Source organism: Hemicordylus capensis, chromosome 3 (genome assembly GCF_027244095.1).
Source record: "Hemicordylus capensis ecotype Gifberg chromosome 3, rHemCap1.1.pri, whole genome shotgun sequence".
Taxonomy (NCBI): domain Eukaryota; kingdom Metazoa; phylum Chordata; class Lepidosauria; order Squamata; family Cordylidae; genus Hemicordylus; species Hemicordylus capensis.
The window spans coordinates 20,281,936-20,297,366 of record NC_069659.1 but is presented as its reverse complement, the minus strand read 5'-3'; the positions used below and the strand labels follow the sequence as shown (position 1 = coordinate 20,297,366).

At 41.6% G+C, this 15,431-nt stretch overlaps 1 protein-coding gene across 12 annotated transcripts in view; it reads left to right on the top strand.

The window, feature by feature from the left end:
• SLC36A4 (solute carrier family 36 member 4) overlaps positions 1 to 15,431 on the top strand; it is a 183,861-nt gene that overhangs the window by 110,200 nt on the left and 58,230 nt on the right. The window contains exon 11 of one of the 12 annotated variants that reach the window (XM_053311406.1): positions 13,564 to 13,812. The exons of the other annotated variants lie outside the window; for them this stretch is intronic. Coding sequence (XP_053167381.1) covers positions 13,564 to 13,628 — 65 coding nt within the window. The 3' untranslated portion in view covers positions 13,629 to 13,812. Of the gene's footprint in view, positions 1 to 13,563; positions 13,813 to 15,431 lie in introns of those variants that run through there. 12 annotated transcript variants of the gene reach the window in all.

The window sequence follows — 15,431 nt, the reverse complement described above, 5'->3', positions numbered from 1 at the left end:
ATACTGAGGAGCAAAATACTGCTTCAGGTCTTTTACAGCTTGGGTGTGGTATATTTGTAAACCTTTTGTAAACTGCCTTGGGATTGTTTTTAATGAAAGGCGGTATATAAATGTAACAATAAAAAAAAATAAAAAAAATTGTCTTTAAACATACACAAATATAAAAGGAAATATCAGAATTTAAGTGTCGAAGCTATTTAAAAAGCCATGTTTTTAATAGTGTACAGTAGGAATACAATAATGTTCAAGATTGCTAGTGTTGCATTGATCTTTCTATAAATTTATAATGCATTATTTTATACATTTATAAAATATATGTATCTTTTTTTAAAAAATTCATTACATAATTTCTGGTTAGATTGTGAAACTGTAATTTTTTATAAGTATTTAGCTGGTGTTTAAACTTGTAGATTCTACTTCCTATGCATTCCTTCAAAATTTGAATGGTCTCCTTCACATTGTTTGAATAGGAAGCCTAAGATTTTATTTGATTGAGATGCTTCTGATATCATTGCAAACACAAACTTATGCATTTGGGCTTTGGTGTGAAATTCTGAGACGGAGTTCATCCATCTAACACTAGAAGGGGACTAAAGGCTGTTAATTAAAGGAATGGGTTCATTTTTAATTGCAGATTGATGCTGGCATCTCAGTGGGAATAGAACTGACAGCTGAAAATTCTATTGTTGTCGTCTCAACACTGGCACAAATGACTAGAGAAAATGGGGCAAATTAAATTGTTAAAAGCCCATCCAAAGCTTAATACTTTAGTTGGGAATTAAGAATTTGTAAAAGCTAGAATAATTATACAGCATCAAATTTACCTAGGAAAATCTGATGACCATCTTGTACCATCAGTGAGATCAAGTAGAAAAAGACTTCCAGGACTATATCACTTGGGGGGCTTAAAAAAAAAAGGCCGCATACATGGGGAAATGTAGCATATCAGGAAGAAGTGTGAAGTCCAGCTATTTTTATGTGTATGGGGAGACTATTTTTACCCCATGATGGGAGAGAATTCAAACACACTCCTCTCTTTCTGCAATGCAAAAGGCACAGTTCAGGAAAAGCTTTTTCTGCTTTACCCCATTGTCTTGGCTTTGTGCCAGGAAAATTGATTTCCTCTCTCAAGAAAAATTTTATTTTTCCTCAGCATTATGGCAGATATCTGTCCCTGCTGCCACTTGAAATGGTACTAGGATGTACCTACTTACAAGCAGACTTGCTCAGATAGGAAGCTGTTTTATACCAAGTCAGACCATTGGTCCATATAGCTCAGTATGAACGCTGAGGTCATTTCCAGCCACCATTTTGCTAAATAGCCTTTCTTACCCCACCCCCCCAGCATTGCTGGAGAGCATGGTCTGTTACTTTATCGCTCTTATTTCTGCCTTTTTTGGCCTCCAGTTCCCATACACTCAAGGTCTCATTACCCATGGTCTCATTATCTACGGTTGTGGCCAAGAATTGAACCCTTGCGGATAACGAGGGCCATCTGTAATGTCTGAAGTGACTGGGCTTTGTTAAACTTGAAAAAGTGTCTTCTATATGATCCTGCCTGAATGTTGTGGTCTTCAGAGGGCCATTTTAAAATTTCCCCTGCCTTTTAAAATTGAGTGTTAGATCCCAGTGTGCCTGCTGCTTGTATTGCTTGTTGTTGTATTTTATTGCTGCTTGCAACTTGTATTGCTGCTGTTTTAATCTCTGTTTTAAATTGATCTTAGTGTATTATATTGCAAGCAACTTGGAGGACCCTGTGAGTCAAAAAGCAGGATATAGGCTATATAAATGATTAAAAAAACTGTATATAATATGGGTATCTGCAGTTCAAGCCATGTGGTTGCTTCAAACATCAGATTAGTGCCTATGCATAGGGCATGTAACTTTAAACCTGCTAGAATGTAATGTATGTTCCAGAAGTAAGTGCACTGTTAGTTCAGGCAGGACAGGGCCTTTTTGGTTGTTGCCCACAGGCTTTGGAATGCCTTCCTACTTGAAATCAGCTCCTCTGCCTCCTCACTGCCTTCAAAATAATTGAAGATATGGCTGTTTTGCCCTCTAAGGGGTACTGTTTTTATTACTGGTGCTCTTTTGCGAGCTGTCTTTCATGGTTTTATTGCTGTGTGGTTTTTTAAAATGATTTTTATTTTAATATTTCTGTTGGAAACCATCTTAAGGTATTTTATGAAAGATTGTATATAAATGTGACTATAAATAAATAAATAATGCAGAGCCACTTTTTTCTGGTTGGCAGTTAACAGGTGTGTGCATATGTGGAGTATTTAAATGTCCCCTACCTCCCTGGACAGTGCAAGGTGAGAGTCTGATTACAATCCAGTGCAAAATTACTTGGGAGTAGCTTTCACTGAACTTGGCAAGACCAGAGTCTGAGAAAATCTGTGTAGAAGTTAAATGTTTATATGGTTTTCTTTGTAAAAGACGCAAGTTTTGCGCGGTATAGAAATATGTTTTTAAACATGCAGTGCAAAATCTTTTGAAGCCAGATTTCATGCTGTAAATGTACTTATCTGAAGTGTGTATTCAGTTACACTGGGAGAAGAGGGGGCTTTTTTTGAATCATTCCCATGCTGGCAAGTGGATCTTTGTTTGGTATGATGATGGCAGTTGCTGATATCACATGCATATACTGTAGCATGCCAGCCTGAACCACTTGGACTTCGGAGTTGGCTGAATTAGAACCCCACCTGTGAAGTTTGGACTATGCTCATCTGATTTTATTATTTTTGTCCCCTTCTAGTTTATTTGGGCCTTTGTCAGTCTGCTTCAGATTAGTTATTATTTAAGGTTGGCTTTTTTTCTTCTTGTGAGAAATACAGGTGTTATCTGTGGATCATGGTTTCATGCATCCACCATTGGTCTTAGAGACCCATTTTCTTTAGAAAAATAGGCAAATTCGCCTATCTGTCATTTTGAATGGCTGGAAATGACCTGGAAATGGCTTCCAATGTTATTTCAGGCCGCCATTTTACAGCGGAGAGCCATATTGTGCCTCTTCTTGAAACAAAAGGGCTTTTTGGGGGAGAATATTCAGTTCTTTACATGGTTGGGGTGGGGGCATTGTTGGAGAGCTGGAGACCTGAAGAATGTGGTACGGTTCTTTTCTCCTCTTATTTCTGTCTCCCTTGCTTTGCTTTGCTTTGCTTTGCTTTGCTTTGCTTTGCTTTGTGTGTGTGTGTGTGTGTGTGTGTGTGGCCCTTTTTTGTGTGGGGAACATAACCCATAAATTCCCATAAGGGTAAGGAATCGTTATTCGTGGTTTCTGTATTTGTGCCTATAGGCAAGAGTGGAAGCCCTGCAAATAATGAGGACCATCTGTACAGTCAGAAGTTGTGAATTAGCCTCTTGTGTTCATGCAGATAAAACATTGTTACTTGGGGATTGTTTTGTCCCTGACTATACCAAATAGCCAAGAAATGCAGTTAAAGAATTGTTCAGTTATTTTCTCTTGTATTGGGGGGAGAAAGCTATTGTTCTTAGATTTACCTGTCCACCATTTAGGCCTTCAATATTTGAATTACCTTTTCAGTCACAATGTGGGTGAGCTTTCACATCTAAGATACCCATCTTTGTACAAAGATCTACCTTAAAACAAAGGAATAATCTTCCTCACTTTCTTGTCTATCCAAGTTGTGGCTTTCTTGGCCTCCATATTAGGGCAAAGAGCAAGTAGAGAAGAGAGCTGGTCTTGTGGGAGCAAGCATGACTTGTCCACTTAGCTAAGCAGGGACTGCCCTGGTTGCATATGAATGGGAGACTCGAAGTGTGAGCACTGTAAGATATTCCCCTCAGGGGATGGAGCCACTCTGGGAAGAGCAGAAGGTTTCAAGTTCCCTCCCTGGCTTTTCCAAGATAGGGCTGAGAGAGATTCCTGCCTGCAACCTTTGAGAAGCTGCTGCCAGTCTGTGTAGACAATATTGAACTAGATAGACCAATGGTCTGACTCAGTATATGGCAGCTTCCTATGTTCCTTTGTACTCCCTGTCTTGGATCAAATCCAGGAGTGGGTTAGAATGAAGAATATCCAGTTCAGGACTGCTCCTGCCATACAGTTCTTCCCGCAGATGGCTTTGGTTTCTTTTAAAGGAAAACCACTGCAAATGAAACACATATCCAAAACAATCAATGCCTACCATCAAACTAGACAATAAACTGCCCCTTCACTTCCCAGTTTACAGTATGGCTTCTGTTGTGGTCTGATGTGCTATCACACAGTTTCCTCAGATCTCTTTGCATAGATATCTTTTGCTGCATGTCAAGAAAAGCAACAAGGTGGAAATGATTTAGGACAGCTTCATGGAAATGGCTATGGCAAACATGTCCCCTATGGATATCTGTTAACCCAGAACAAACCCTCTAAACCTGTCAAATCCTCTCCCTCTCTCTGTGTGTGTATATGTGTGTTTCAAAGGATTCTTAGAGGTGTTCTAGGATTCTTGCTCAGTTAATGTAGTTCAGTGCCGGGGTGTTTTGATTTAATCACCAAGAGAAAACCTTAAATTAAACCATTGATTCAAATCAAGTTTCCCACCATTGTTACTTCACATATTTCTTAAACAATGGTGGAAATCACTAAAACATGTCAATTTTCAGCTCAATAGAGCATTTACAAATTCTAGGAGGATATACTTCATGTAATTTTTTTTAGATAACATGATTTTTTACTAATTTAACAACTAGTGCAGAATACCTGCTTTTTAAATGTAATGTATACCTTTGCCCATGACCCGTGTCAAGCTGTCCTGCTTGTTCAATGCTCTTGTGTGACACACTTTCCTCCCCACCACTTCCGTAAGGTATTTCTTCCAAACATTCCCAGATAGAGTATTGCTTACACCCAGAAGTTATGACAATTTTTCTGTAGCAAAGGGTAGGGCAATATAGGAAGCTGTGTACTAAATAACACTCCCCCCACCCACTTTCAACTGTTTTTTCTTCTCCACCTTCTTTTTAGCCTACATTCCAGTAGACCTATGAGATCACTTGGCAATCCATGTGTGTGTCGGTCCGTATGTGTGTCGGTCCGTGTGTGTCCCTAACAACTTCACAATGCCGGGATCAGTATGAACCAAATCAGGTACAGTTGTAGGGACACCTCAATGGCCTAGTTTGTGATGATGTCATCCACCCCAATTCAAGATGGTGGATGTGTAAACAATTGAGGCGCAAATGGGCTCATGTGGACTGTCTAACCAATTTGAACCAAATTGGGAAGTTGTAGTGAGTGAACATAGGGACAGCTCAAGGGCGTAGTTTGTAATGATGTCATCAACCCTGACTCAAAATGGCAACACATGAACACATGTGCTGAGATCAGTAAAATGGCCCCTGGACATGCACAGAGGCCCAGATGTCCCAGGCTACTCAAGGGAGGCCGGGGGGTAGGGAGCCGCCACCATGCACCCTCCCCCCATGGCTGCTACGGCTCATAACTCTAAGAACAAATTTACTCCCCTCCTGATCCCTCTATAATTAGGAAAGCCCCCTCTGCCCCTGCCTGTACTGCTAGAGGGGAATTCTGACTGGATTTCCTGTTACCAGTATAGCTCCAAGCTGGCTCGGTTTGAACCGGGCCCGGTTCAGCTCAAACTCAGACTGGCCATGGCCAGTCCAATTCAACCGTGAACCAGTTGAGCCGAGATGGCTCAATGTTGAGACACTCTCGAACCAAGCCGACTCACACACCCCTAGCTAGCTGGTCATTTCTTTAAGGTTTATGTGTAGATTTACAGCTAAAGTCCTATATTCAGGTACAGAAACTTTGATCAGCATAAGGTTTATTGCTGACCAGTTTATTGCTGATACGCATCTTTAAAGTTTAAAGTGTAGATTCTCTGGTAGCAAATGAGATTTTCATTACAAACGATGAATCCACTCATTTGCGATCAGAGAATCCACACTCAGAACACCTCAGAAACAACAGAACCCTGGGGTGGTTGGCACCCTCTGTTCACTACACTGCCACTCGCTCTGGGCCCCCCCAGTGGCCCCCCCAGTGCAGTTATGGGGCTGCTGAAACCTACATGATTCTCTATGGAGAAAAACTTTAAAGATGCGTAAACTTCAACAAATCACCAAAAATCAGCCCTCTGCCCAAATCCTTTGAAATTATTCTGGTCGCTTCCTTGTCGTCCTTGGGCACTACCACCAACCCCACACCACTCAAGGCCACCCCTTTCCCTCCAACATGAAGCGATACACCTCAATTATACCTTATGGGGAAAAACCTTAAAGATGCATAAACTTCAACAATTCACCAAAAATCAGCCCTTTGCCCAATCCCCCTGCAATTTGGGTGGTAGCCTCCACCCATTAGGCAATACCACCCCACCCCACTCTTCCACCCCAGTTCCCACTTTATGCCCCAAAGACATTTGCCCCAAAGACATTTAAACTTCAAAAATTCACCAAAAATCAGCCCTTTGCCCAGCCAGGCACTTAACTTAACTTAAACTGAGTAGTACCCCACTGCCTTGCGAGTGGGAGTGGGGTGTAGTTGGCACATGGCAGTTGACAGCTGACGCTGTCGAAAAGACAGTCAAAATGAATAGAAGAAATGAAGGTGTGTAATGAGTGAAAGTTATTATACACCAAAGAATCCAAACACTTGAAAAATAGTGACCACACATTTTGCTCCCTAACTCCACTTCTATAAGGGCTAGAGCTTAGCTTTTTTTTTTTTTTTTAATGAAAGCTGGGAATATGGGGGGAATTAATAGGAGGGATCCAAAACTTGAATCAATTTGAATTGAATCAGGCACAATTCAATTTTTACCCGAATCTAACCAATGGACCATAGAGGTGATTTGTTTTGTCTCCGAATCGCCCGAATCAGCTAGATTCGGGTTCAAATCAATTTGTACCTGAATCAATTTGCACATCCCTAATGGGCAGACTCTATGCCTGTAGGATCTACTAAATCCTGATGTCTGTCTGCCAGAACCAGTTGCAAAATGGTGGCTCAGATAATGGAAAAAATAACGCAAAGCAGTTAGCTACTGCAACCTATGAAGCTGCCTAGGGGACTATATATCTGGGTGGTATATAAGTGTACTAATAAATAAAATTAAAAATGCTACATTAGGATAATCTGCATATAGTACAAATCTACATCTTGCATTACTAGTGAGCTGAGACTGCACAATAAGGGATGCCCAAAACTACTTTGTAGTTGAGCATTTGGGTGGGGGGCAATCAGTGGTGATGGGAAAAACCTGTCCTTGCTGGGGAAAATCAGCTACTATTACTGTTCTTCCCACATGAGCTTCTGAAGAATTTCAGGGCTTCCCAAATGAAGTGTGAAAATTACTGCATTGAAGCACAATGTCTTGGTTTCTTTTGCTGGCGCTAGAAAACACAATGGCTGCGGAACTTTTACAGGCTAGAGAAGAAACCTCCCTAACTTATGATTATATTGTACACCACTGAAGCTGAAGAAGTCACTGTGACTCCCTTTCAGTTGAATTAAGCCCCATTTAATTATTCGGCACTTAACTTAAATACTGTGTAATCAAATGGTTGTTATCTCTCAACTCTGCTTTTTAAGTCCATCTCTTCCTAGTGATTCTGCTGTGTGAAATAGCAGAAAATTACAATGTAATTGTATGCTTTATTTTCTGCTTTGTAAATTCTCATGCTTGATGGCAGCTTAGCAGTGCCCAAATCTGCATTTCCTTTTCCCTATTGTAATGTTTCCCCCTCCCTGACTTGTTGGCTGCTTAGCTTTTTAAAAGTGTTCCTTTTTGGGGGGGACTGAAGTCAACCCCCAGTTGAAATTCATACACATGTTTCCAGTTTCTACTGATTTCAGCAAGCTTTGGTTTGTTCTCCGTATAATATTATTCCCATCTGGGAATTTTTCACAGATCTTGCTGCAGAGGAGAGTTACCAGACTCTAAATACAGCTTAGTGCTTCCAGGGGAGAAGTCTTAAAACAATCCACCAATCTGAGGCCATTCAACGGTGTCACAGTGACTAGTCGCAAGTTACGGATGCCTTAGGCTCCTTGGGACCACTATTACAATGAATATTTACACACCACATTTCAACAGAAATTCTCAAAATGGCTTACATAGAAAATAAATGAGATGGTTCACTGTCCTAAAAGGACTCAAAGTCTAAAAAGAAATATGTTAGACACCAGCAACAACCACTGGAGGAATGTTGTGCTGGGGTTGGATAGGGACAGTTGCTTCCCCCCTGCTAAATATAAGAGAATCACCACCTTAAATTGTTCGTTTTTGCTTAGGTAGCAGGAGTAAGGGCTCTAGTTGACAACTGAGTTTCTTATAGACTTTGAGCCCTACTTGGCATATAAAGGCACATCTCTACCTTGGTTGTCTTCAGAGCAACTTATGCTGTTCTAGGGAGCTCTCCTAGGTGCTGAGGTGTTTATTTGTTTATATTCTGCCTTCTATTAAATCCCAAGGTGGCTAACAAACACATAAAAATTAAAATACAACATAAAGTAAAACCGTTGTGGTGTATGTGGACTAGATTTTAGCTAGCTCAATGAGGGGGCAGGAATATAATTATGTGAAAGTGGGGAGTGGTCTCTTGCAACTGGAGTGGGCAGAAGCTGTGCTGGGATGTATCTCTGAGTGACTTTCAGCAAACCAGCAAGGGTGGTTATTGTGTGAAAAAACACTTGTATATCAATTTTAAACAAGAGCTCCCAAAGCAGTTTACATACCAAAAATAATGAGAAAATGGTTTCTTTCCCCAAAGGGGCTCACAGTTTAAAGAGAAATATAACGGAAACACCAGCAGAATCCACTGGGAGGTATGCTATGCTGGGTGAAATGGAGGCATTTAAGAGACCCCACATTAAGAGTGCCTTTTGCCCAGTTAGCAGGGTTACTGACTCTCAGTTGTTAAACAATAGCAGCAACAAAAAGTCTCCTTTCTAAATTAAGTTGCTAAAATGAGTGTTTGGTTAGGGGGAAACCAGTTGTAGATTTTTGTATGGAATGACTATGAACTTAGTTCTGTTACTGAAAAGACTATCCTTGGTTGAGCATTTACTTGAAGGCACCCTGTTTCTTAATTCTATGTTGTAGTGAAGGAAGGCTTTGAGAGAGGACTAGGTCTCACTTAGAGCAACTGCTGGGAGGGTGGTCTTTTCCTAATAAGTGGGAAAGACTGGGAAAATCAAACAGAAGGACCAGTCCAGAAGACTGGGTGGGAACTACATTTACAGCCACCAGCAGGAGAAGAGAAAGCTTTCTTCTTAATTTTGTTCTGTCCCAGGAGCAGGGCCGTCCTTAGGGTGGGGCGACCAGGGCCATCGCCCCCAGCCTTGCACTGGGACAGGCCCTGCACTGGAACAGCCTGCCCTGCAGAAATTTATCTTTCTCCCCCAGCCCGGGCAACCAGTAGTGCTGCAGGAGCTGCAGGCAGGCTTGCCTGCTATCCAAAGGCTCCCTGCAGGTTGCTACAGCTCCCTCTCCACCAGGAGGACTATCAGCTGTTTGGTGGTGGGCAGAGCTTCCAGAGAGAGGCTTCTTTGCCGGCCTCCGTGAAGCTCACCAGTGCAGAAGCTCTCCCTGCAGGGGTGGGTGGCAGGCAGGCAGGCAGAGTCTTATCTCCAGGCCCTCAAAAAGGATGCCCCCCCCCAGTCATAGCTGTGCAAAAGGAAGAACAGCACAGCGTGGAGGGAGCGAGTGAGGGCTCTTACAGTCAAAGATTCACCCCAGTGAACTCCCCGCTCCTGCTCTGGCTCTGGTAGGAGCCATGACATATACCCACTCTGCTCTCCCATCCAGCCACTGTTTTGCATCTGGCTTCAGCTGGTGGATTTTGAGGATTTGGTAAAACCCAAAAAATAGCCATGAGAGTCAGTTGTTAAACATGGTAACTTGGAATCTGGCCTTCTCGGTTGTTGCCCCTAGGTTTGGAACATACTTCCCATGGATAGGAGAGGCTTATCTTCCTTGGAGGCCTCCAGGAGATCCTTAAAAGACCCATCTTTTTAGCCTGGCTTTTAATGATATCTAGTTTAGTTTTAGTTTTAAGCTGCTTTTAAATTGTTATGTGTTTTTTATTTCCATATAAACCTCCCTGAACCACTTTAGGAAGGTATGTTAAAATAAAATAACAAATATGAAATCAATATAAGTTTTATAGTACAGGTATATCCTGTTGGGGTGGTGGTGGCAGGGGTTAAAGTAGAATTGGTGCCTATGCATCCCTCCTTAAGTTTGCAATCAAAACTTTTAAAATTAAATATTTCCATACAGAACTAATCGACAACTTTTATCAAAACTGAAATGTAATTCTACATAGTAAATCATATAGTTCCCCTAGCAACTCTGAATATTTAGTGCACATGTGTATGTTTTACACTGCAGTTTGTCTGTAACTTTTATTTCATTTGTCCTTGGCATTTGAGTGTGTAACCATAACCTCGAGACCTGTGTTTCTAATGGAATGAGCCATTGTTACTCTTCCCAGTAGCAGGGTCACTGACTCACAATTGTTGAACAATAGCAGCAACAAACCTCCTTTTGAAAAAGTGAAATATTGATGTCTGAATTTGCAACAGAGGACAGACTTTCCTAGAAACTCTTGAAGTAGATTGTTTTTAGTGCTATGTCTCCTTCTTCTGTATTTTTTTCACACTTGCTATAATTACAAATCCTTCCTAACTAGCAAATTGGTTGGTGTGAGTTTTGTTAAAGAAAACTGATTACAGTAGCATTTCTGAAGCCTTTCAACACTTTCAAAAATATGTATTACCATATTTTTATACCACTCTATATAAAATCTCAGGGCACTTCACAACTTAAACCAAACAAAAACCAAAACCTAAAAATTGCATATTAAAATTACCATAATTAAACATCATAAACTAAAAGCCTGAAAAAACAGGTTGTTGTTGTTGTTTTTTTAAGTCATTTAAAACAACCAGAGATTGGGAGATTCTGCTTTCATTTATGAGTGTGTTCCAGAGTCCTGGGGCAACCTAGAGAAGGCCCAGTTTTAGGTCACCACCAAATGAGCCATGGTAACTTGTACTTTTGTTTTGTCATTTATTGTAAGTGGCCCTTCTCTTAAGGGCAAAATATGGCATTGTTCTGGATTTAGTTCTGTGTTTTAGTTTAAGACACTAGCTCCTCCATAGAATCGCTGTGCATGTGGAAATACCAGTCCCCCAAAGCAACATTATTTTGGACAGATGTGTTTGATCCCTTGACCCCAAATTCTGCGGTAACGTTGAAACAGAAAGAGAAATTGGAGAGGCAAGGGCCTTGCATTTGATTTCAAAAAGGAAAACTTATTAGAAATGGGATTAGAAAAAGCAAGTTGAAAGAGTGCTTGGAAGGCCTAAGTGTCTTTGGAATGTTTGGTGGCGGGGCTGGTTTATGACATGCTAAGCGATGTCAAGCTTAAATGACACCGTAATATTACAGAACAGGTCAGATGTCCTGCCTCAGTGCGTCACTCACTCTTCCCTTGCCACACTGCTTGAAGTGAACATTGATTATAACTGTGCAGCCATGGGCACACAAATAACCTGTGCGCATGCACAGCAGCCTTCAAAATGGCCACTGCAAGTTGGGAGAGGGCTAGAAAATGGGCCATACTGGCCCAGAAATTACCAGGGGGAGGCTGGCAGTGAGAGGGAAAGCTTCAGAGACCCCTCTCTCCCTGCAACCGCGGCAGAACAACCTGGGCCCAGCGGTAGGTTAAAAACTGTTTTTTAAATACATTTTAGAACCCCGAGTGGGGGTGGGTGGTTGGGTTCGGGGATGTGCAAAACCAAACATGCCCATTCCGGTTCGAGTCCAGTCCAGACTCGAACCGGGCAAACCAGTTTTGTACACACCTCTACCTTACGAGGCAAGGCTACAGCATCTGGGGCTTTTTAGTTTAGAAAAGATGACTGAGAGGAGACATGATAGAGGTCTATAAAATCATGAATGATGTGGAGAAAGGAGATTTTTCTCCTTCTCTCATAACCCTAGATCTAGTGGGTGTCCCATGAAATTGATTTCCAAGAAATCCACAAAAGGAAGCTTTCCCCCCACACAATACATAATCAACCTATGGAATTTTCTGCCACAAGATGTGATGACAGCCAACAGCCTGGATGGCTTTAAGAGGGGCTTAGATAAATTCATGATGGACAGGTCTATCAATGGCTACTAGTTTGAGGGCTATAGGCCACCTCCAGGCTCAGAGGCAAGATGCCTTTAAAGACATGTTGCAAGCGAGCAACAGCAGGAGAGAGGGCATGTCCTCAGCTCTTGCCTGTGGGCTTCCCAGAGGCATCTGGTGGGTCATTGTGTAAAACAGGATGCTGTACTGGATAGGCCTTGGGTTTGATCCAGCAGGGCTTTTCTTATGTAACCTGTTTCACACACTGGCCCACCAGATGCCTTTGGAAATTCCACAGGAATGACTGTTGGAGGGCAAAGATGCGAAATGGTTGCCGAGAAACTAGCTTTTCTGCATTGGTCTTCAGTGCAGAATATGTTGGACAGAGGCGAATTTCAGTCTCAAAACTGTATATTTCTGTTTCACACTTATTCTTCAAGAACTCTTGGGTATACGCCATCCAGAACCAGTTATTTACTGGTCTGTAGTTTGTAATTACAAACTACAGACCAGTAAAGCACTGGTTCTGGATGGCGTATACCCAACTTCATTTCTCCATCTCTATTTGACTCCATGAACTGCTTCAGGCATGAGTATCTGTTCAACATATTCCAGTCCTCTATCTGGAAAGTAGCCAACATAAAATGAATCCCTCCTCCTGCCCCCACAAAAAAGTAGGGATGAGATCTGGGAAATTACAGGCCAGTTTGCTTAATGTCTGTTCCGAATAAATTGGTGACAAACATAAAAACATTAAGCATAGATCAAAAAAAGAGGCCGTGCTGAAGAAAAAAAGTATTACCGCTCTGCCTTGTCAACCTTTTGGAGTTCTTTGAAGGTGTTAACAGGCCTGTTGGCCAGGGTAATCTCATAGACGTTGTATATAGACTTCCCCAAAAGTTTTAGTAAAGTTGTTTAGTTAGAAAGAAGTCACATGTCTGCTAGATGCTTCGTAATGATGATATCTGCCATTGGGATTGACTGAGGCCTCCCACATTGCCTTTTCTGCCTAGCCACTAATGGTGAAGACAGGTGACAAACAGTGGTCCCTCTAATTTTGCTCATCTCTGTGCAGAATGAGTTTTGTTCTGGGCGGCAGTATCCAGGCAGGGTGTGCGCACATGCATTCAGAGTGGGGCCCTCCTGATCCAACCTGAGCAGGATCTAAAATTAACTGAGCGGACATAAAAAAACTTGTGAGCACGCACACGTGAGCATGCCTTAGAGGGAACAGTGGTGACAAAGCATTCAGAGAAATTGGTCATGCCTCATAAGAATTTTCTGGACACCTATTGGGAGTGTGGTTCTTACAACATGTTTAGTTTCAAGAACTGAATTTAAACATCCAGCTATAAATGTTAAAGAGGAAATGAGGGAAGCAATGCAATTCATTGGTTATTGAGTGTATGAACTTCATCATGCTTTTGTGTTTTCTTTTCTCCACAGTTTTCTTCTTTCTTTTTATTTTCCTTTTCCTTTCCTTTTTCCTTTCCCTTTCCCCCTGTATGTGATATTGGAAGCTGCACTGGATTGGTTGATTGCCTTCAGTTCTTTAGCTGAATCATGGTGTGGAGTTGTATTTAAGAACAAAACTCAGCCACCTTCGTATAGCACTGAGGATGATGTCTTACATTGAAACGTTTGCTGTTTTGTTACATCTGTGGTTTAGTTTTTAAGTTTTAAACTTTTGAATGTTTTTAAACTTTCAACTTTTATTGTGCATTAAAGAAGGTCATTGAAAAAACTTTGCAGTGTGGAAATGCACATTTCATCACACTTATATCGTCTTTTTAAACATTCAGACAAAATATGTGGTTCAGTACTGCTGGACTATCAATTTTGACTGAAGGTGAGACAAACTACATATTTTATTTACCTCATTTGTATCCTGCTCTTCCTCTGTTGTAGGTTGTGTTTATCCTCACAACAACCCTGTGAGGCGACTTAGGCTGAGAGATAAGTGACTGTCCCAGGGGCACCCAGTGAGGTTCCTGACTGAGTGCGGATTTGAATTCGGTTCTCCTTGGTCCTAGTCCAGCACTCTGACCATGCCCCCATGTTAGACTAGGCTACAACCCTCAAATATACGGCTTGGAGGCTGTTAATTGCAAAATGCGTTACTTTTAAATGACTATTTATGGGAATTTTTCCTCAGATTAGTAGATCCATTTTCCTTTCCCCACGTATGTGTGTATGAGGAAGGCACTTGCCAAGTGTACACAGTGTGGTTTCTGATTTCTCCCCCAGCAGCTGAAGCCCCATGTACTCCTTGAACAGCTGCCTTGGAGGGTCTAGGGGGCCATTGTGGCTGTAAGAGGTAAGGGGAGAGCTCCCTTGTGCAAGCAGAGGCTGTGTAATGCTACTCTGGATCCAAGCGGCTATGCATCTGCACCTCTTTTGTGTGGATTTGCTATGCTAATCCTAATTCAAAACATATAATAGTTTTGATTTATTTGTTTGGTCTAGGACCGTAAATAAAACTTGACTTGACTTTTGATTTATTCTAAGGCTTCAAAATCAGATTTTCTTTACACAGCCCTGAACATTATGAGAGGGACGAGGTAAGCAAATACTTTCTGCTGAAAGTATTAATTCTAAGTCAACTCTAGCCTGCTGCTTAAAAAAAAACCCCAAAACAAAGTTCTGTCCCACATCTTCACATTAACTACTTGTGAAAACAAAGTGGTTTATCTCCTGGTCCATATGTGCTGGGAGGAATAAAATACAGTAGGCTATTACATTTTTTTAGCCTACTTTCCAGTAGGCTTTTATCACCCGGCATTTTGTCTGTTTGTCCATGTGTGTCCCTTCCCCACCATCTACTTTGCAATGCCTGGATCAATATGACCCAAATCAGGTACAGTTGTAGGGACACCTCAATGGCATAGTTTGTGATGATATCATCCATCCCAATCCAAGATGGAGGACGGGTAAATTTTTAAGGCACAAGTGGCCTAACTTGTGAACCACTTAACCAATTTGAACCAAATGTGTTGCAGCTGTAGGGATACATAGGGACACCTCAATGACACAGTTTGTGATGATGTCATCTACCCCAATCCAAGATGGTAGATGTGTGAATGTTTGAGGCGCAAGAGGACTAACTTGTGGACTGTCTGATTTGAACAAAATTAGGTACAGTTGTAGTGAATGACACATGGACTCCTCAGTGCTGCAGTTTGTGATGATGTCATCCAGCCTGATTCGAGATGGTGGAACCATATACTTTTGAGGCACAAATGAGCTAACTTGTGAACCACTTAACTGATTTGAACCAAAGTCGCTACAGCTGAATGGACACACAGGAACACCTC